The 23,351-nt window shown below is 43.9% G+C and overlaps 1 protein-coding gene across 1 annotated transcript; it reads right to left on the reverse strand.

The window, feature by feature from the left end:
- Positions 1-15,332: 15,332 nt before the first annotated feature.
- On the reverse strand, positions 15,333-16,304 carry CCDC160 (coiled-coil domain containing 160). The gene has a single exon (XM_073358719.1). The coding sequence runs from the start codon at positions 16,302-16,304 to the stop codon at positions 15,333-15,335; it is 972 nt and encodes a 323-aa protein (XP_073214820.1).
- Between the last annotated feature and the right edge of the window lie 7,047 nt (positions 16,305-23,351).

Below are 23,351 nucleotides of genomic sequence, written 5' to 3' on the forward strand. Positions count from 1 at the left end.
CTCGGGAAACAAGCACAGACTGGTGGGACCGCATAGTGTTGCAGGTCTGGGACGATTCCCAGTGGCTGCGAAACTTTCGCATGTGTAAGGGCACTTTCATGGAACTTTGTGACTTGCTTTCCCCTGCCCTGAGGCGCATGAATACCAAGATGAGAGCAGCCCTCACAGTTGAGAAGTGAGTGGCGATAGCCCTGTGGAAGCTTGCAACGCCAGACAGCTACCGGTCAGTTGGGAATCAATTTGGAGTGGGCAAATCTACAGTGGGGGCTGCTGTGATGCAAGTAGCCCACGCAATCAAAGATCTGCTGATATCAAGGGTAGTGACCCTGGGAAATGTGCAGGTCATAGTGGATGGCTTTGCTGCAATGGGATTCCCTAACTGTGGTGGGGCTATAGACGGAACCCAGATCCCTATCTTGGCACCGGAGCACCAAGCCGCCGAGTACATAAACTGCAAGGGGTACTTTTTGATAGTGCTGCAAGCTCTGGTGGATCACAAGGGACGTTTCACCAACATCAACGTGGGATGGCCGGGAAAGGTGCATGATGCTCGCATCTTCAGGAACTCTGGTCTGTTTCAAAAGCTGCAGGAAGGGACTTTATTCCCAGACCAGAAAATAACTGTTGGGGATGTTGAAATGCCTATAGTTATCCTTGGGGACCCAGCCTACCCCTTAATGCCATGGCTCATGAAGCCGTACACAGGCAGCCTAGACAGTAGTCAGGAGCTGTTCAACTACAGGCTGAGCAAGTACAGAATGGTGGTAGAATGTGCATTTGGACGTTTAAAGGCGCGCTGGCGCAGTTTACTGACTCGCTTAGACCTCAGCGAAACCAATATTCCCACTGTTATTACTGCTTGCTGTGTGCTCCACAATATCTGTGAGAGTAAGGGGGAGACGTTTATGGCGGGGTGGGAGGTTGAGGCAAATCGCCTGGCTGCTGGTTACGCGCAGCCAGACACCAGGGCGGTTAGAAGAGCACAGGAGGGCGCGGTACGCATCAGAGAAGCTTTGAAAACCAGTTTCATGACTGGCCAGGCTACAGTGTGAAAGTTCTGTTTGTTTCTCCTTGATGAAACCCCCCGCCCCTTGGTTCACTCTACTTCCCTGTAAGCCAACCACCCTCCCCTCCTCCCTTCAATCACCGCTTGCAGAGGCAATAAAGTCATTGTTGCTTCACATTCATGCATTCTTTATTCATTCATCACACAAATAGGGGGATGACTACCAAGGTAGCCCAGGAGGGGTGGTGGAGGAGGGAAGGAAAATGCCACACAGCACTTTAAGCACAGCACTTTAAAAGTTTACAACTTTAAAATTTATTGAATGACAGCCTTCTTTTTTTTGGGCAATCCTCTGTGGTGGAGTGGCTGGTTGGCCAGAGGCTCCCCCCACCGCGTTCTTGGGCGTCTGGGTGTGGAGGCTATGGAACTTGGGGAGGAGGGTGGTTGGTTACAGAGGGGCTGCAGTGGCAGTCTGTGCTCCAGCTGCCTTTGCTGCAGCTCAACCATACACTGGAGCATACTGGTTTGGTCCTGCAGCAGCCTCAGCATTGAATCCTGCCTCCTCTCAACACGCTGCCGCCACATTTGAGCTTCAGCCCTGTCTTCAGCCCGCCACTTACTCTCTTCAGCCCGCCACTTACTCTCTTCAGCCCGCCACCTCTCCTCCCAGTCATTTTGTGCTTTCCTGCACTCTGACATTATTTGCCTCCACGCATTCGTCTGTGCTCTGTCAGTGTGGGAGGACAGCATGAGCTCGGAGAACATTTCATCGCGAGTGCGGTTTTTTTTCTTTCTAAGCTTCACTACCCTCTGGGAAGGAGAAGATCCTGTGATCATTGAAACACATGCAGCTGGTGGAGAAAAAAAAGGGACAGCGGTATTTAAAAAGACACATTTTATAAAACAGTGGCTACACTCTTTCAGGGTAAACCTTGCTGTTAACATTACATACATAGCACATGTGCTTTCGTTACAAGGTTGCATTTTGCCTCCTCCCACCGCGTGACTACCCCCTCAACCTTCCCCCCTCCCTGTGGCTAACAGCGGGGAAAATTTCTGTTTAGCCACAGGCAAACAGCCCAGCAGGAATGGGCTCCTCTGAGTGTCCCCTGAAGAAAAGCACTCTATTTCAACCAGGTGACCATGAATTATATCTCACTCTCCTGAGGATAACACAGAGAGATAAAGAACGGATGTTGTTTGAATGCCAGCAAACATACACTGCAATGCTTTGTTCTACAATGATTCCCGAGTACGTGTTACTGGCCTGGAGTGGTAAAGTGTCCTACCATGAAGGACGCAATAAGGCTGCCCTCCCCAGAAACCTTTTGCAAAGGCTTTAGGACTACATCTAGGAGAACCGCAAATGCCAGGGCAAAGTAATCCTTTCACATGCTTGCTTTTAAACCATATATAGTATTTTAAAAGGTACACTCACCAGAGGTCCCTTCTCCGCCTGCTGGGTCCAGGAGGCAGCCTTGGGTGGGTTCGGGGGGTACTGGCTCCAGGTCTAGGGTGAGAAACAGTTCCTGGCTGTCGGGAAAACCGGTTTCTCCGCTTGCTTGCTGTGAGCTATCTTCTTCGTCCCCAAAACCTGCCTCCGTATTGCCTCCATCTCCATTGAAGGAGTCAAACAACACAGCTGGGGTAGTGGTGGCTGAACCCCCTAAAATGGCATGCAGCTCATCATAGAAGCGGCATGTTTGGGGCTCTGACCCAGAGCGGCTGTTCGCCTCTCTGGTTTTCTGGTAGGCTTGCCTCAGCTCCTTCAGTTTCACGCGGCACTGCTTCGGGTCCCTGTTATGGCCTCTGTCCTTCATGCCCTGGGAGATTTTCACAAAGGTTTTGGCATTTCGAAAACTGGAACGGAGTTCTGATAGCACGGATTCCTCTCCCCAAACAGCGATCAGATCCCGTACCTCCCGTTCGGTCCATGCTGGAGCTCTTTTGCGATTCTGGGACTCCATCATGGTCACCTGTGCTGATGAGCTCTGCATGGTCACCTGCAGCTTGCCACGCTGGCCAAACAGGAAATGAGATTCAAAAGTTCACGGTTCTTTTCCTGTCTACCTGGCCAGTGCATCTGAGTTGAGAGTGCTGTCCAGAGCAGTCATAATGGAGCACTCTGGGATAGCTCCTGGAGGCCAATACCATCGAATTGTGTCCACAGTACCCCAAATTCGAGCCGGCAACGTCGATTTAAGCACTAATCCACTTGTCAGGGGTGGAGTAAGGAAATCGATTTTAAGAGCCCTTTAAGTCGAAATAAAGGGCTTCATTGTGTGGACCGGTGCAGGTTTACATCGATTTAACGCTGCTAAATTCGACCTAAAGTCCTAGTGTAGACCAGGGCTTAGGGGAGTTAAGTTCTGGAATAGACTTCCAAGGGAAGTAGTGGAATCCCCATCATTAGAGCTTCATAAGAACAGGTTGGACAGACAACTGTCCAGAATGGTGGTTTACTTGAGACAAGGTGGGTGAGGTAACATCTTTTATTTTGACCAACTTCTGTTGGAGAGAGAGAGATGCTTTAAAGTTTTCACAGAGTTCTTTAGGTCTGGGAAACGTACTTAGAGAGTCACAGCTAAACACAAGGTGGAACAGATTGTTGAGTGTAAGTAGGTAACACATACTTCAAGGGACCATTCTCTCTCTCTCTGGCACAAGTAGTCTTAAAAGCTTTAAAATATATAAGACAGAGATGACAGTTGTTTTGATGTTCTGCTTCAAGTTCTGCACAAGATCATACTATACATCATGATGCTATATAGTCCAGGCAAACTTGGGGAGAAAAATGGTGCCATGGAGTCAATTAATTTCTCATTCCAGTTCAAAAGATGAGATCCAAAGGTGGAGGGGACATTTTATGTGCAGATCTCAGGCTGATATTTGGCCCTATTTTATTTTAAATTTTGCAAACACTAGTGTCTCTACCTCTGCTACTAAAGGAACTTGAAATGAATGTAGTATTTTGCTTTACTTTATTATTGTGCAGCATTTAAGAGCTCTCTTTGGACTTGAGCCTTCCATGAGTAGTAAATTCTGACAGTTTCTCTGAGAAGCTCAGCAAGGAAAATGAATTAATATTTTATAATCTACATTTTCAGAGCCAGAGATTTTGAGAGTGATGGTCACGTGAAATAGTGTTAACAAAGGTATATTTAAGTTGCTAAGGCTACCAGACTATGGCTGACTGATTGATCATAATGACTACATGACAACACAAGGAGATTCTAACTTTATGTTAACATACATTGACTACACTGGCCAGGAGCCCAGTGAACATTAACAACAATGGGATCTTCTAGAACTTCTCAGTCTATTTGAGAAGCTCATTACACGTAAACTCATTTATTTACTCTCTCCCATTTCAGCAGAACAAATGTCATAATCAAGCATCTAAAACGAGTTAAATTATAAGGCAGAGCTTGTCATTTGCTCACAGACATAGCATTAATCCAGTTGCTTTATACACCACAGATTTGTATGAACAACATTCATCTTCCATCAAAGACATGATCAGTTTCTTTGGATTTTCTATAGGCCAACTGTAGGGGAATACATTTTACAGGAAATCCAGCGTGTATATGTAACTTTTGATTACAACAATGGGAAAACGCATACTTTATTTTCCTCAGAGTAATGGGTGATTTAAAGAAAACCCCATTACACAGTTCCTTCAGAATATACCAAAAGAGCTATTAAAAGATATTCTGAGAGGTTCAATCAGCCTGAAACAGTTACAACTATAGATCTACTTAACTGAAATAAAACTCTGTGAGCAGCTGGCTTCCCCACCATGTTTCAAATACAATACACATAAATGGAAGTGGATCAAATCTTATCCCCATCTGGGATTTGGCTTTATTTACAAGAGGAACTTGAAATGAAACATCAAATCCAGCCAAGCCTTCTCTCCAAGGCTGGCAGCTCCCAAGGATCCTCCTCAAAAACTGCTCAGCCCATACCCTAGGTCCTCATTATAAAGCACTTCTACATCCTTTATATTTGTATGAGTATCAACAGACATGCAATAATGAGTCAACAAACCTCACTTACCATTTTCCTGCCAGAAAAGGTGTGTTCTTAACTCAAGTGAGCTAACTCGAGTTAACAAGCGTAGTTAACTAACTCACGGTAAAATCCTTGTAAAGATAAGCCAGTTTGTAGTTTACAAATGAATTAGGAGGTCAAGTTAAAGACAAGCACCCTCACTAAATTTCACTGAGTCTGGTATTTTCTTTTATACAGTCCCATTTATTTACAAGGAATGTACAAAGTCCTGCTTCACCAAATGCAGGAAGCACCAAAAAACAAGTGATAGTGTCTTTGCTTAGGGTATGACTACACTACAGCTATGGAGAATCTGCTTACAAGAGGAGACTTGAAGAGTTTGGCTTGTTTATCCTAACCAAAGGTTGAAGGAAGATAGGATTGCTCTCTGTAAACACATCAATGGGATAAATAGCAGGGAGAGAGAGGAGTTATTTAAGTTAAGGGTGAGTGTTGGCAAAGGAACAACTGGATATGAACTGGACATTAACAAGTTTAGGCTTGAAATGAGACAATGGTTTCTAACCATCAGAGGAGCATAGTTTCGGAATAGCCTCTTGTAGAGTAGTGGGGGCAAAAACTCTAACTTGTTTCAAGACTGAGCTTGATAAGTTTATGGAGGGAATGGTATGATGAGGTTGCCTATAATGGCATATGGCCCATCCGTGACTGCTATTAGTAAATATCTGCAACTGCTGGAGATGGGACTGTAGATGGGGAGGACTGAGTTACTGCAGAGAATTCTTTCCCAGGTGTGTGGCTGGGCAGGAGGAAGGGTCTAACTCACATGCTCAGGGTCTAATTGATTGCTATATTTGGGGTCAGGAAAGAATTTCCTTCAGCTCAGATTGGCAGAGACCCAGGGTTTTGTTTTGTTTTTGTGCCTTCCTCTGCAGCGTGGGATATGGGTCACTCGGTGGTTTGAACCAGCGTAAATGGTGGATTCTCTGTAATGTGAAGTCTTTAAATCAATATTTGTAACTCATCCAGAGGTTATGGGCCTATTATGGGAGTGGGTGGGTGAGGTCCTATGGCAGAGGTGGGCAAAGTACGGGCCGCGGGCCGCATCTGGCCCACCAGCTGTTTTAAGCTGGCCCTTGAGCTCCCGCTGGGGAGCAGGGTCTAGGGCTTGCTCTGCTCCAGCACTCCAGCTGGGGTGCAAGGTCGGGGCCCGCTCCATATGGCTCCCAGAAGCAGCCGCATGGCCCCACTCCAGCCAGGGTGCAGGGGCGGTTGATCATGACTCCTGGAAGCTGCAGCATGGCCCCTCTCCAGTGCTGCAGCTGGAGAGCAGGGTCAGGGGCCGCTCCACACGGCTCCCAGAAGTTGCAGCATGGTCTCCCTCTGGCTCCTGTGCACTCCAATGGCCCCGCTCCAATGGTCCCCTCCGGCGCTCCAATGGGAGCTGCAGGGGCGGTGCCTGTAGGTGGTGCAGCGCGCAGAACCACCTGGCCATGCCTCCACACGGGAGCTGGAGAAGGGACATGCCATTGCTTCCGGGAGCTGCTTGAGGTAAGCGCCGCCCAGAGCCTGTACCCCTGAGCCTCTCCCCACACCTCAACCCCCTGCTGCAGCCCTGATCCCCCTCCTGCCCTCCAAGCCCCTTGGTCCCAGCCCAGAGCACCCTTCTGCACCCCAGCCCCAGCCCAGAGCCCACACCCCCAGCCAGAGCCTGCACCCCTCCTGCCCTCCAAACCCCTCAGTCCCAGCCTAGAGCTCCCTCCTACACCCCAAATTCCTCATACCCAGCCACACGCCACCCCACTCCTCCACCCCAGCCCAGAGCCCCCTCCCAAATCCTGAACTCATTTATAAAATGATCAGCAATGAACTAATTTAAACAACAATATTGTAAATATCTTTAGGTTTAAGAGTTATCAATCCAATGAAATTAATTGGTGGTTCTTACTTCTCAGAGTTACTGTTTCAAGCTATCTATAGCCTCAAAAGGACATCATTGCATCATTTTATGGGTGGCACATATTGTTAGGATTATTTTCACAAACATAAGGGCTGGGGAAATTATTTAATTAAAGCTTAGATTCTGGAGACCATATCTGCAGCAAGGGATGGATTCTACCACTGTGAATTTGTGGCATGTACAGGGCCCTGTGTTTAAAAGTACTAAGAAAATTATTAAAATACATACCTTACAGTGAGGACAATAAAGACAGACTATTATGACAGCAGCACTGATGTAAAAAATTAAAATCAGACCCAAAGTGCCTCAAGTTAACCATCCAAAAGTTAGTGGACACCTCTGAAACTTTTGGTCTAAGCACCTTGCCCAAGGTCACAGATCTGGGACTAGAATCCAGAGGGCGGATCCTCAGTTCATGTAAATGATCATAGCTCCAGCCTATGATCACTTTCCCCAGTTGAAGATCTGCTCCCACATGTCCCAACTCTTGCATTAATCCTAAGAGTTACTGTTTACTAGTATGGGACTAGAAGCTTCACCCACACAAAAGGGCCATGTCCAGCAAGTAGAGCAATGGAGTCCCATTTCTTTTCTAGGCTTTCCCATAGACTTGTCAAGTGTCCTGGGGCAGGTCACTTAAATTCTGTGCCTCAATGTTCCCACTTCTGGTACTGGTGTAATACTTACTTTATAAGAATGCTCTGAGGCAAAATTCATTGGGCCAGATTCTCAGCTGCTGTAGACCCATTGACTTCAGTGCAGTTACTGCATTTGACAGCAGTTGAGGATCTAGTTCTGTAATATTGTCCTCCGCCACCACCTAGATCTTCAGTTAGTATAAACTGTCATACCTCCAGCTGCAGATATGTCCCCTGGATTGGACAGTGGTAGGTGCTTCAGAAGTGCCTTGATTGGTGCAAGTGCTGTAAGAGTGTGAAGCGTATCACTGAGGATTAGAGTTCTAAAGCCATTTAATATTCAGCAGCTACGTAATTCAGCAACACTAGATCCTCTTGGAGAATCAGACTATTGTTGAGCTGTGTTTTTAACCTCACTGTACCTTTTTCTTTTATTTATGCTAAACCTAGACAGAATATATTATACCTTTATTTATTCACCTTAATATCATGGAGTATTGTCATAACATTTTAAACACTTTCTGACACAGGTCTTTACTTTTGTAATTAGCATGTAAAATGTTTGGTTTTCGTAACTGTAGCACTGGACTTTTTAATGTGTTGTACCAATACTATTGTATACCTTTACGATTTACTGTGAAATACAATGCTGATGGAACTGTTGTTTCCAATCTTTGCCTGAAATGTTTCCCCACTTTAAAGGGCACTTAAGCAGAACGGCCAAAAACTAAAATAAGGGGCAGCCTTCAGTCTTCTGTTCATGTAGAAAGATTCAGAAGTGGATATCATCACGGACTACTGTCTGGCAAGCAGCCAGCGCTTTGATAAAAGGTGCAGTTAAAGTGATTTCAGTCATCTCTGACAAAAGTCCATAAACAGCAAAATAACAGTCTTTGGGCTAAAGCTCACTGATATTCACACACAGTATCATATATGTCATGTCAAATAATTCAATGAGGTCTCCAACATACTATAAGAACACTATAGTTTAGGAAGCCCACTAGACAAAAGTTAAAAGATTTTTTTTAAAAAACCGACTCAATGCAAATAAACTGTGAAATAGATGTGGAAAAACAATGTACCAGTTACAAGTGACATTTATAAGCCTACTTCTAGCAATAACTATCATGCTAAAAATATGGCATTTGGGACTCTGACAATATTCAAGCTCAATATACTCTAGCCTGAGGCCTGTAAGGAAGTTTAGCATACTAAAGGCCTGTATAGGAAGACTATAAAGGAGGTTTTCAAAAGTGAAGCATTTTGAATAAATGTTAACATTAATTTTTCAATTGTTAATCCAATACTAATCAAGGATTGATAGTGGTTTAAAGAGTGGAGGGCAGATCTTCAGCTGTTATAAACTGTCACAGCCCTGCTGACTTCAGCAGAGGAGCTGCTCCTCTGAGACCTGCAGACTCAGACAGGGCCACAAAAAGACTTCAGATTATTAGGCTAAGCAAAACATGGGGCATTTTGCATTAAAATATTTACCCTCGGTCATGGGGCACATCAATCACCATCAGCCTGGCACATCCTCTTGTTCACTCTGGGGATTAGCTCAAGGTTGACACCCACATCTGCAGTCTGCACACCATCACTCCTTCTCTGCACTCTGCCTGCAGCCCCTCTTACAGCATTTGGATCCACAGCATCCTCTTCGTGACACAGCCCTCGGCCATGTCCCTATTAATGTTCCCCTGACCGGGGGAGTTTAGCTCCTAGTCCAGCCACTTCCCCAGTAGCAACTGTAGTCGATTGTCCTGCCACTTCCCCAGTGGTGAGTGGGGGGGACCCAGGCTCCCAGACCAGGTACCCTCCAAATCACAGTCACTTACTGCATTCCTTTGCTTCTATTATCACTGCATTTCCCTGGGCCACTTCCCTGTGGCCACAGCACCCTTCTCAGTCTCAGCAGCCCGTCCAGAGCGCCTACTCTTCTCCCCGGGTTCCTGCCTGTCCAAGATGCTACAGGGTTACAGCTTACTCCAGAGACAATCCTCCCTCCTCAAGTTCCAAGCAGCTACTAAGTCTGCTTTGCCCTGAGGCTCTTTTTATATTGGCCTGCTGGGCTGACTGGCCACTCCTCCCAGCCCCTCTCCTATTGGCTCTATTAACCCCCTACTGGGCAGTGTGGGGCAGATGCCCCATCACACTCTCCTTCCCTCAAATATAGGGAAAGCAATACTGTAACTTATGTTAAATATGTGTTCATCCTGGCTACTTTATCAAGACTGGTTTGCTAAGACACCCAGTCCATGAACAAAATAGCACAGTGCTACAAATTGATCTACTTCCTTTTTAATTAAGTTGGATTAAATGCGTGTTTCATGCCCCTCCCTCAAGGACAAGCTTGCTGGAGGGACATGAAACTTATCCTAAAAATCCTACATACTAGGCACTTTTGATCTGGGACTCAAAATTAAAACTGGCCTCCCATGTCCTTTAAACCATGCAAGCAAATTGGGATCCTTACTGTCCCTCATAAAACACATTCACACTTAACATTCTTCCCAAAGTGCTGCATGGAGCACTCTGGCCAAAAAGGATCAGAAAATAACTTTTGTACAGCTGGAAGATAAGAGGCAGAGTCAGCCAGTTCTGCTGTTCAGTGGTGTTTACAAGGTAGAAGGCTAATTTTCATTTTTGGCCTCAAGTTGGATATGCTGCTAAATTAATGTACCCAAATTTAAGTGCACTTCAAGAGCTTGCCTGGTAGGGAGTAGGAAAGGAAGGAGAGAGACAGTAAAAAGGATCCTTTTGCACTGGAACAGGTGCAGTTTTGGTGCACAAAATGAGGGCTGGAGACTGGATGAAGCAGCACCCAGCTCCGTGCAAGGTTGCTGCACAGCAACACACAGGGGACAGGGCTTACATGTGGGACAGAGTACAAAGGCCCATGGAACACATCCATATTCACTCTGCACTCTCCCTCCCACTTCCTAGACAGCAACCATCTCCAAACTTGACTATTCAGGACAGCCATCAGGCAGAATATTTGAATCTACATGATTAAATGTCACTTTCCTGGACCAGGTTTTTGATTCTCTCAATCCACTGGATAAAAGGGTTCTTCCCAGCCTGCTTTGGAAGTTTGGGAAAACCACTCAGACCCCCATTAACAAAGACATAGCCTCTACCCTTAGGATGGGTTGCGACTATATTTTTACAATTGTATTTATTTATTTTAAACTAGTTATACTAGTACTTAAGTCAATTAGCAGAAACATTCCCTAGTTTAAGGTGGCTTTCTGCACCCCCTCTAAGCTATTCAGTAGAGCATTCATCCAAGGTACAAAACTATGTTGAAACTTTGGGAGTTGAATGGACCACTCCAACGGAGATTTTAATTTCCATTACATTCCTTAGTGAAAATGCACTCACTCTTAGATCTGAGGGACAGGCAAAACCTGGCCAATACCTTTGAAATGGGTTACATTTAAATGTATCCCCCATATAAATATAAACCACTGAACAGAAGCCCAATATGAATTGTGTAAACGAAACTTAGTTTTAGTGCTTATCTCTGCAGTAGATTAGAAACAGTCTTTCTGTCAATCAGCTTCTGAGTCCTCCCCCTTTGAAGTTTGGCTCTACCAATGATAGGACACAGAAAATGGCAAGAATTCTGCAGTCCCAGCAGAACTGGGGGGGGAAGAGATAGCTCAGTGGTTTGAGCATTGGCCTGCTAAACCTAGGGCTGTGAGTTCAATCCTTGAGGGGGCCATTTGGGTTCTGGGGCAAAAACTGGGGATTGGTCCAGCTTTGAGCAGGGGGCTGGACAAAATGACCTCCTGTGGTCCCTTCCAACCCTGATATTCTATGATTCTATGAAACAAGCCCATTCCCTACAAGGAAACAAACCTACTTATTACAAAAGAATAAGTGTTGGAGATACACAATATAAAGTACTTCACATTTTATTATAGTGTGTATTATTATATTCCAGCAAAATATTTTGGGATGCAGATATACTTGAGAAACAAATGGTTAGAGTTAAAGGAAGTATTTTTTCACACAATGCAGTCAACCTGTGGAACTCCTTGCCAGAGGTTATTGTGAAGACCAAGACTATAACAGGGTTCAAAAAAGAACTAGATAAGTTTATGAAGGATAGGTCCATCAGTGGCTATTAGCCAGGATGGACCAGTATGGTGTCCCTAGCCTCTGTTTGCCAGAAGCTGGGAATGAGCAACAGGGGATGTATCACTTGATGATTACCTGTTCTGTTCTTTGGGGCACCTGGCATTGGGCACTCAGAATACTGGGCTAGAAGGACCTTTGGTCAGACCCAGTATGGCTGTTCTTTTGTTCTAACTTTTTGCATGTTATAACATATAAACAAGTAATACTTATTGTTTGGTTGAAGGTTTAAATAAGCTCAGTTAACATTATATACCACTTGCTTGACTGATGTAAGTTACATTTATAACCAGACAAAGCATGAGATTTTTCAGGGAGAGTAAATCATATTTAGGTGATAGATTTATAGAAACTCTTAGCCAAAACAGGTAAAATGCTACAATAAATTAGATTTTAGATGTAGCAGTACCCCAGTATTTGACATTTTAAAAACACATAAGGCAACAGGTTTCAGAGTAGCAGCCGTGTTAGTCTGTATCCGCAAAAAGAACAGGAGGACTTGTGGCACCTTAGAGACTAAGAAATTTATTTGAGCATAAGCTTTCATGGGCTACAGCCCACTTTATCGGATGCATAGAATGGAACATATAGTAAGAAGATATATGTACATACAGAAAACATGAAAAGGTGGAAGTTGCCATACCAACTCTAAGAGCCTCTAAGGGTATGTCTACACTACGAAATTAGGTTGAATTTATAGAAGTCGGTTTTTTAGAAATCGTGTGTGAGTGTCCCCACAGAAAATGCTCCAACTCAGTGGAGTGCTTCCACAGTACCGAGGCTAGAGTCGACTTCTGGAGTGTTGCACTGTGGGTCGCTATCCCACAGTTCCCGCAGTCTCCGCTGCCCACTGGAATTCTGGGTTGAGATCCCAATGCCTGATGGGGCTAAAACACTGTCGCGGGTAGTTCTGGGTACATATCGTCAGGCCCCCATTCCCTCCCTCCCTCCGTGAAAGCAAGGGCAGACAATTGTTTCGCGCCTTTTTTCTTGAGTTACTTGTGCAGACGCCATACCACGGCAAGCATGGAGCCCGCTCAGCTCACTGTCACCGTATGTCTCCTGGGTGCTGGCAGACGCGGTACTGCATTGCTACACTCCATTGCTACAACCCATTGCCTTGCGGCAGCAGACGGTGCAATAGGACTGGTAGCCGTCATCATCAGGTCCAAGGTGCTCCTGGTTGCCTGTGTGAGGTCGATCAGGAGTGCCTGGGCAGACATGGGCGCAGGGACTAAATTTGGAGTGACTTGATCAGGTCATTCTCTTTAGTCCTGCAGTCAGTCCTATTGAACCATCTTATGGTGAGCAGTCAGGTGATACGGATTGCTAGCAGTCCTATTGCATCATCTTCTGCTGGGCAGGCAAGAGATGAGGATGGCTAGCAGTCCTATTGTACCATCTTCTGCCGAGCAGCCATGAGATGTGGATGGCATGCAGTCCTTCTGCACCGTCTGCTGCCAGCCAAAGATGTAAAAGATAGATGGAGTGGATCAAAACAAGAAATAGATCAGATTTGTTTTGTACTCATTTGCAAACACCCCCCCCGCCCCCCGTCTGGGGGACTCATTCCTCTAGGTCACACTGCAGTCACTCACAGAGAAGGTGCAGTGAGGTAAATCTAGCCATGTATCAATCAGAGGCCAGACTAACCTCCTTGTTCCAATAAGAACAATAACTTAGGTGCACCATTTTTTATTGGAACCCTCCATGAAGTCCTGCCTGAAATACTCCTTGATGTAAAGCCACCCCCTTTGTTGATTTAACTCCCTGTAAGCCAACTCTGTAAGCCGTGTCGTCAGTCTCCCCTCCCTGCGTCAGAGCAACAGCAAACAATCGTGTATCTGAGTTGAAAGTGCTGTCCAGAGCAGTCATAGTGGAGCACTCTGGGATAACTCCCGGAGGCCAATACCATCGAATTGTGTCCACAGTACCTCAAATTCGACCCGGCAAGGCCGATTTAAGTGCTAATCCACTTGTCAGGAGTGGAGTAAGTAAATCGATTTTAAGAGCCCTTTAAGTCGAAATAAAGGGCTTCATCGTGTGGACGGGTGCAGGTTTACATCGATTTAACGCTGCTAAATTCAACCTAAAGTCCTAGTGTAGACCAGGGCTTAGAGTTGGTATGGCAACATCCACCTTTTCATGTTTTCTGTATGTACATATATCTTTTTACTATATGTTCCATTCTATGCACCCGATGAAGTGGGCTGTAGCCCACGAAAGCTTATGCTCAAATAAATTTGTTATTCTCTAAGGTGCCACAAGTACTCCTTTTCTTTTTTCATAAGGCAACAATTAGTTAATAGTCATTTCATCATTAGGAATGAATAGAACTGCATGATTCATTTATTTACCCAATTAAAATTCAAGAAAATGTTATAATGAAGAGGAAAGAAACGATAGGAATTATCCTATACCATTCTAGATTTCTACACTTCTGCTCTCAGGATAGTTTCTGGAATTTAGTTTTTTCAGCTTTTGAGAGTTATCCTTTTGAGCCAAAATTAAAACGAGATTTTAAGTGACTGTGTATACCGTACACATCAATAATCAAGATACTTTATTAAATAAATCATTCATATTCATACTCTCAGTAGAGAAAGACCATAGTTATAACACAGACTGTTTAGAAAAAATTCACTAGCTCCTCTCACATGCAGGTGCACTATTTAATAATTAAACATTTAGTAGTAATATTATTTCAAATTAAGGTATAGATTTATAATGTTCTCCAAAAATCAACATATAATTTTAACATGAATTTCCAAGAGATTTTAAAGAGAAAAAAACTTTGTTACAGCAGTTATGAGCAACAATATAAACTGCAAACCGAATGCCTTAGTAACAACAACATGATTTTTAGCAAACTGTAAGAAAGTAAAATCTGGGTACAGCAGATTTTAAAGGTTTTAGTGGAATTATGCTTCAGAGCTGTGTAGACAGTACACCCTGCTGGGTAATCAAAGGACCTGCATGTGGTATTGTCTAAAGGATTGATACTGTGGCAATGGATACCCGTTCAGACATGAACAATCACAAGCTGACCAAACGGAAATAAAATCAGAGCTACAAGTCAGGACTATTATATTAAGGTATTTCTCTTAGCATTTAAGATGACTGGAATATGTCAGAATTTGTTTATTCAGCATTTGTCAGTTCATACATCTAAAGAGTGAGGGATATAGAACCCGGCATTCAAATTAAGTATCAAAGCCATGATTTATCTCAATACAAACTAGTGTTTCCTCTCTACAAAGCAGTTCTCCGGGGAAAAGGAGATGCATATTACTGCAAGAAGGGTGTAATGGATGTCAGTGGCATGAAGACTCACAGGGATGCTCTTGTCAAAGAATCAAGGTACAATTTCACTCAAACAAAACTCTGAACAAAGCTATTTTAAAACTAGATAGTGTTTTAGTATCACACTTGACTGCCTTAAAACTTGAAAATAAAAGTTCAACATTAAAGCAAGAAGAGTTTGAAAAGTAGAAAGTCAAGTAAAACTGCAAATATAGTTACTAGGGCTTTTTGACTACAACTAGCAAGGATTCTCTCTCCTTGTTTTATTTTAAAGAAAATCTACTCTTAGATTGTCAAATGTATTAGATAATGGTTGGGCTGAAAAATGTTTCCTAAGTATTTCTAAAGCCTTAACAGTCTTAGCATGCAAAAGCTTTTCATCACTCAGCTCACTTTTAACAGCCTCCAGTTCTTTTTGTATGTTTCTTATTTTGAAATCATAATGCAGTTTCACCTTCTCTATGGAGGCCTTATTTCCAAGATCATGTTGCCGTTTTAACTTCTTAACTTCTTGTTGTAAATCCTTGTTCTTTAGATCCAAACTCTGAATTTCTTTTCTTGCCTGAAGCAGCTCTTCATTTAAGCTTCTTATGTTTGCTGATTTTTCATGTAAATGTTGTTTTAAGGCTTGAAGCTCAAAATCTTTTTTTAAGCTGTCCTTTTGAATCTGCTGTAATTGGGTATTTTTGCAGCGAACCTCTTTTTTGGAGTTTAGAAGTTCTTGTTCAGCATTTTCAAAGTCCACTTGTATTTTTTTGCATTTAGCTTTCAATTCCACTAACTCTGCATTCAAGGTGGACAGCTGAAGTTTCAGAGAAACTCCTTCCATATGGTTCTTGTGCATTTCTTGTCGCAAATCTGCTAATTCCTTTGCATTCCAGATACAATGACCCTCTGTTTTCTTTAAGCTTTCTTCAGTCCCAACATCTAAATTACCAGCTCCACAGCAGGCAGAATCCCCCTCTGTTTCCTTCTTTGAAATGTTTATCTTTGCACTTACTATGTTTGGTTCATATTCTTGTACAATGAGTTTGGAAAAACATTCTTTCCTTTTGAGCCTTTTTTCTTCTTGATATTTTTTAATTGCTCTATTGTAGATTTCTTCCACTCTCTTTGCTCTTGCCAAAGCCAATTTTTCAAACATCAGAGATTCAGGCTGATAGGCTTGACTAAAAAAATATTGTGCACTAAAATGAGGAGAAAACAACTTCTCCACCCAATGTTTATCTTTGTTCTCCATTTCTAAGATTTCCACTGCCTGTTAGTAGAAAAGTAAAATCAATACCTGAAGGATCACATTTAAACTTTGATGTGAAGTTTCATCTGAAAGAAACTGAATTTTTACAAATTATAATTACTAATAATTTTAGAGGGCTAGCTTCAGGTACCTTTACTCATGTTGGGTAACACCTTACTCATGACTTCAGTGGACCTACTTTTGGAGTAAGGTGCTTTTCAACATGAATAAGAGTATCAGAAACTGGTCCAAAGTTACTAGTGTCATAACATACTAACTATACAGAAGCCCTGCTCTGTTTTAACTGTCTATATGAAATTAAACTAGATTGCTTTGAGGAAACATTTTACAGATTGATCCTGCTAAAGAAAAGCTTATACTGTTCTTATATGGGGCAAATCCTAGTTTTTAAACCAGGTAAATTTTCTATTACCTGTAACGAGAGATTTGCCTGAATCATGTTTTCTTTGTTTGTAAATTGTTTTTTTTTTTTAAATTGTATCACTACTCAAACTCTTTAAAGCTGCTTATTCAGTTAACATCTAGGCAAGGATCTGAATATGTGACGTACTACAGTACGTAAATGCTAAGTGTTTAAAAATTGTGGAGATGTCAGTGCTTATTAGAATAAATTAGTGAAAATCTGCACATAATATGGAGAGACTATACACAGAGTCCTGCAACTCTGACAATTGCCCTACAAAATTCCTGATATTCCAGTCCTCATCCTCTCTGAGCACAGACTATCAACTGTGTAACAATGGTTAGTTTTGCTAGGAGAATCAATGTTTTAGGGACAACAATAAGATTCCCAAATTCTTTTCACTAGACACTAAATCAGAATTTGACTCAAGATTGCCAGAGGTGAAAGATTTATGGATTAGTCCACTGTGCTATTTACTCCATGTTTCCCTGCACTATTATTACTGAACTAACAAGATGAATCTAGGTTTACATGGTGCTAGGAATATTTAAGACAGTTACCATTTTTATTTGGATTTACATTGAAATCCAAGAACAATAACATGAGGCAAAATATATTGAAAAGAAATTATGTCAGTTAGCTTCTCTAATGATTTGACTGTCTAAACATATTGAAGAGTTTTATAAAACCAAGTAGGAATATAAATTGAATATGGACAAGCTATGTCTCAGGCACAAGGGATAAGTTTGTGGAGTAAGAGAGGTAATAATGATACTAGAATAGTAAAAGCACTAATATTTCATTGATTCAAATTCAGAACAGCTCAGTAGTGACTGAAAGATCCCCCTAATTCAGAGGTGTCTCAAGGTTTTTCTCATGGAGTCACACTGAATACGACAATAAGGTACTGAATACATAATAAATTGAATTTAATTACTACATGAAGGCTGTATTCTGCACTTGATCTTTGTACAACCTCCTGCTGACATTAGGCCGCGATCTGCCATAGATTGAGGAGAGTATGAAGTTTTAAATTTTTATCCTGGCCCAAAATCCATAATTAAACATGGAACAGGCCTTCTCCAAATAAAGTTTGACCCTCATGATCTAATGGCTATTTGATGACCTATGTGAAATGAGCTTGGTGGCCTCAGTCTAGTTCCTTGTGGACAGGTGTCCATGTCACAGCGAGACCATCACTACAGCTGTTGCCAGTGACTAAAAAAACCTGGAGAGAGGGGCCAGGGATTAACTCAAAGAGGCCAGGAACTTTATAATCATGGAGACAGTTACCCTCTCGTTTGAGGTTGTCCCTCATCAGTGTTGAGGTACAGTGGCAGGGCAGTTTGGGTAGACTTACAATGCATTCTGAAGATAGAAGTCATCAATCTCCACAGGATTGGCAGCATGGGAAATGGGCAATGGAATGGATCACTTGATGATTACCTGTTCTGTTGATTCTCTAGGGCACCTGGCATTGGCTGCTGTCGGATGACAGGATAGGGGGCTAGATGGATCTCTGGTCTGACCCAGTATGTCCGTTCTTATGTAATGAATACTGGGGGACGTAAACCTGTTTTGGATAATTGGGAATTTCAGATCTTTAAAACAGTACTGTATCCTACTCTGAGGATGAAGTTTTCAGAGTGGTAGCCGTGTTAGTCTGTATCAGCAAAAAGAATGAGGAGTACTAATTTCATGCATATTTATGTGGTATTTCAAATCTCTCTTTTTTAACTCCTGTGTTAAATCGCCCCACATTTTGCACCACTGCGAATCAATGCAGCACACGCCTGAAGAACAATTATTATTTACAAACTGAAAGAGTGCATAGGCCAGATGCAGGGAGGGATGACAAAGGGGACACAAAATAACGTTGTTGGACTCGATGAAGTGATTTTTGAAATTGCTGGGGAAAATCTAGGTAAACCATACAGATGTCCTGAAGCTACAGACAAAGCTAAATCTCATGCCATCATTAAGGTCCGAATGCTGCAAACTGTTCAATACATGCACATATGAAACCTCTTTGAAGTCAATAAGAGTCTGCCCATGTGGCTGCTCAGAGGATCAAGGTCATATTTAGCAAGTGATCATGAAAACCACATAAACTATGAAGAAAGAGAAAGGGGGAATATTACCTGGAGCTGGGAGATTCTTGATGATATTGTCTAGCAGGGGTGAATTTTCCTGGCATTCCTTTCTCTAACAATATAGGAAACTTTAGGACAGAGACTCATATTAGCAGTTTACCAGAAGCCAGAAATGTTTGTTCATATTTTTACTCCCTTTAAAAGATAAGCAGAAACTGCTTGTTGAGAAGGTTCAATGGGGGTTTGTCCTCACCCTATGGTTACCCATCATGAGTTTGAGGTGATAAATGACCCAAGTTCAGGAGATACACAATGTCACAGCAGCACCATCCAGCATCAAAGGCTAACCACAGCAGGAGAAGGGGACTACTGCTTCAGAGGGGCTACCCAGCACCCCACCTGACTAGCACTGAGGCAACAAAGCCATAATAATGCTAGGAACATCAAAGGGACAGAGTGCCACCCAGCACCCCCAAGCTGTAGGAGAAGCTAACTAGATACGGTTGAGGCACCTTCCAGCACCCCAGGCTATAAAGAAGGGGACGCCCAGCACCCCAGGCTGTAACCCCTTGGGGGGGGACGCCCAGCGCCCCAAGCTGTAACCCCTTAGGGTGGGGACGCCCAGCGCCCCACGCTGTAACCCCTTTGGGGGGGCACCCAGCGCCCCAGGCAGTAACCCCTTAGGGTGCAGGCACCTAGAGCAGGGCGGGCTCCAGCCCTGTTGCGCGTGCAGTGGGGGGCTCTGCCCACGCCGGGCACCACTGCTGGCGGCTGCGCGGACGGTGCCGGCCCAGCCCTACCTGGTGCCGGGGGGCGGAGTCTCTCCTGCAGGGCAGCAGCAGGCCGAGAGGCCCGGCGCGAGTCCGCCTAGCAACGCGGCCTGGAAAAGCGGGGTTGCCAGGCCTTCACTCGCGGCAGGCTCCGCCCCCGGGGGCGGGCAGGGGAAGCGGCTCCCCTCGCACTAACCCCTCTGAGGGGGACAGTGGCTGCTGGCAGGTCCCCCATGCCGGGCCGCGGAGGAGGGGCCGCCGCTCCGGTGCCCCTCGTCCTGCCCCCGTCGGTGCCCAGAGGGGCGCCAAGGGCGGGGACCGGCTGCCCCGCTGTTCCCTCACGCGCAGGACCCCGGCCTAGCCGCGAGCCTGGCCCCCGTGGGCGAGGTGTCAAGCCAGCGGCTGGGGCCCCGGCAGAGGAGAAGCCCAGAGCTGGCTTCTAGCCCTCCAGCCAAGGGCTCAGCACCCAGAAGACAAATAAACAACCCAACATGGCTTCCAAAACCCCACAATTAATCTCCTCATCCTTTCCCACCTGGTCTGGCGCTGCCTCCCGGGCTCCCCTCATGACTTCTGAGTGCTCGGGGTTGGCACATTGCTGCAGGGGCCGATGCAAAGGCGCCAAGCAACGCTCCAGGGCAACTGCACTGACAGGGCTTCGTCGGGAAATGGGGGGCCCACGAGTGACAAAGCTGCCCAGGACCCTGTTTACAGAGAAATGCAGCCCCATTACTGCCATGCTCAGACAGCTCAACTGGCTCCCACATTCATTTGAAGATTAGTAAGTAATTGCTGTTTCCTAAAAACTCCTCCATGGATTTGCTCCAGATGGCCTCAGCACTTCTTGTCTACTCATCCACACGCTTCAGCTCATCTAGCCATGGTAATCTCGGTCCCACCTCACTAGGTTCTGTTAGAACTGGAGGGGCCTCCTCGTTTGCAGCTTCTGCCATCTAGAACAGCCTTCTTGTATCTCGGCCTCAGTGATTCTCCATCTTATTTCCGAGAACCCGTTTTTCCTCCCTGTCATTTCTAATTTATCTTTCACTCTGCTTATTTAGCTCTGAAAGCAGTTTTTTGAAACATACCATACAAGACAGTGTATCACAATATTCAGATTGCTGAAATTCTGTGTAACCAAGGTTTAATATTCAATCAGTGGCCACCCACTGAGGTAGCTGCCCCAGTGCAAATCCCAGTGTAAGCAGGGAAGACTGCTATAAATTATGATTTGCACCAGTGCGTTTTAGCCCAGTTTCAATCAGAAATAAACATCATTGATGCAAATTGCTTATAGCAGTTTATCTTGTTTTCACTAGGGGTGGAGCTATATGGGTGGCACTGATGGCTGTAACAGGGACAAACTCCTAGTGGAGTTCTTGTATCATCATAATGCCCTGTCCACACATCTCCATATGGAACTTCTCACTTTCTTCTATATTTTCTACAATCCATTTAATGTAAACAACTTTGTGAAATCAGAAAACATCACTATCTTGCTGTTCACATCCTCCTCCAAATATATTTAAACAGCCCCAGCCTCAATACCAACCTTTGGAGGCAAAGCTATTCATCTCCATTGTGAGAAGCAGCCATTCTGTATGACTTTCCTATCGCTAACCAGCTTTTTAATCCACGACAGTACTTTGCCCTTTACTCTGTCATCTGTTTATCTTCTCTAAATCTTTTATGAGAGCCCTTAGTAAAAGCTTTTTGAAAATCCGAGTATATTTTATCCCCTAGGTATCCAGTAGTTACTATTTTATTAACTTGAATCAAGTCAGAGAGGCATAATTTTGTCTTTGAAAATCAGTATTGGTTTGATTTTATCAAGTGAGGTTTATCCAAGTATTGGACTATTTTATCTTTGGTTTCCAAGTACCAAGGTAAGGCTCACCAGTGTGTAATACCAAGAATTGCCCTGGGCTTCTTTTTTTTTTTAGAGAATAAGCACCCTGTCTGTGATTTTAAGATTTATTACATGCTTTAGCTGTGTACCAACTATGGCTGCAGCTGCTTGCACTGGTTGTCTTGGAGTTGACTCAAGGTGAGCAATGGACTACCAATCAAGTATTATTATAATGATACACATAAATGGGTAGAGGTCAACAATATGTAGCAAATCTGATCTACAACATATTAGCCCTCTGAAGGGAAAACACTAACAGCTTCAACTGGCCCATTCCGGACACTTTCTTGCCTTATTAAGGACAAATGAATCATAAAAATATAGTTTGGAAGGGACCTCGATAAGTCATCAAGTCCAGCTCCCTGCGATGTGGCAGGACCAAGTAAACCTAGACTATTGTTGACAGGTGTTTGTCCAGCCTGTTTTTAAAAATCTTCAGTGACAGGATTCCACAACCTCCTTTGGATGCCTATTCCAGAGCTTAAATACCCTTGTAGTTAGAAAGTTTTTCCTTATATCTAATTTAAATTTCCCTTGCTTCACATTAAGCTCATTATTTCTTGTCTACCTTCAGTGGACATGGAGAACAATTGATCACTGTCCTCTTTATAGCCCTGAGCATATCTGAAGAGTATTATTAGGTGCCTCCACAGTCTTCTTTTCTCAAGACTAAACAGTCCCATTTTTTTTAACCTTTCTTCATAGGTCAGGTTTTCTAAGCCTTTTAGCATTTTTCTTGCTTGCCTCTGGACTCTTTCCAGTTTGTCTGCATCTTTCCTAAAGTGTGGTCCCCAGAATTGGACACAGTACTACAGCTGAGGCCTCATCAGTGTTGAACAGAGTGGAACAGTTACCTCCCTGTCTTACATACAACGTTCCTGTTAATACACCCCAGAATGATATTAGCCTTTTTTGCAGCTGCATCATATTGTTGACTCATATTCAGTTCGTGGTCCACTTATAACTCCCAGATCATTTTCAGCAGTACTAGTTCCTAGACTTGCTGATGAGTCCCACTTTGAGGACGTGGAAGTAGGCTACAGCTACTACTGGATTGGCAAGGCCAAAGATGAGCCAACACAGTTGGGAGTAGGGTTCGGCATATGGTCTGATGTTGCCTGCAAGTTTGACTCGCTCCCCAAGGGAGACGACTGACTTATGGTACCCTGAATCAACTTACCCAGAGACCAGTATGTCACCATTCATCAGCGCCTACACGCTGACAATGATTCATACAGACAAAATCAAGGAGGCATTTTATGAAAGTCTCAGGAGGGTCGTCAGAGGGGTGCCACACCAGGACAAACTTGTTGTGCTTGGAGACTTTACTGCTTGTGTGGGAGTTGACTCTGATAAATGGAGCACGGCACAAGACCATCATGGCATTCGAAGGTCAAATTCCAATGGCCAACTTCTTCTTCTAAGTATGCCAAGTTCAATCTCACTGTTACCAGTACAGTCTTCCAACAGGCAAACAAATATAAGACAAGATGGATGTCTCCGAGGTCAAAACAGTGGCACTTGTTGGATTATGTAATTTTATGATCTAAAGACATTAAATATGAGTACATCAGTCACTCTTTGAGAAGTGCTGAATGCTGGTCAGACCATTGGCTTGTGCGAGAAGCATCACATTGCTACATTTCTCACCAAAGCATTCCAAAGATTCCTCAGACCATCCAAGAAAATCAATGTGGCTGCCATGAAAGACCCCAGCAAACAAACAAAGTTGGAACAGAGTTGGAGATTGTGGTAGCTGATGTCCCAGAGAACTTCACAGATATTGAGGCAACCTGGCAGAAGCTAAGAGATGACACAAATAATGCAACATCCAAAGTTCTTGGCTTTGTAAGA

This window comes from Lepidochelys kempii, chromosome 9, assembly GCF_965140265.1.
Source record: "Lepidochelys kempii isolate rLepKem1 chromosome 9, rLepKem1.hap2, whole genome shotgun sequence".
NCBI classification, from domain to species: Eukaryota; Metazoa; Chordata; order Testudines; family Cheloniidae; genus Lepidochelys; species Lepidochelys kempii.

Coding starts and splice junctions, on each gene's coding strand:
- CCDC160 (XM_073358719.1), bottom strand. CDS start 16,304: ATGGAGAACAAAGATAAACATTGGGTGGAGAAGTTGTTTTCTCCTCAT.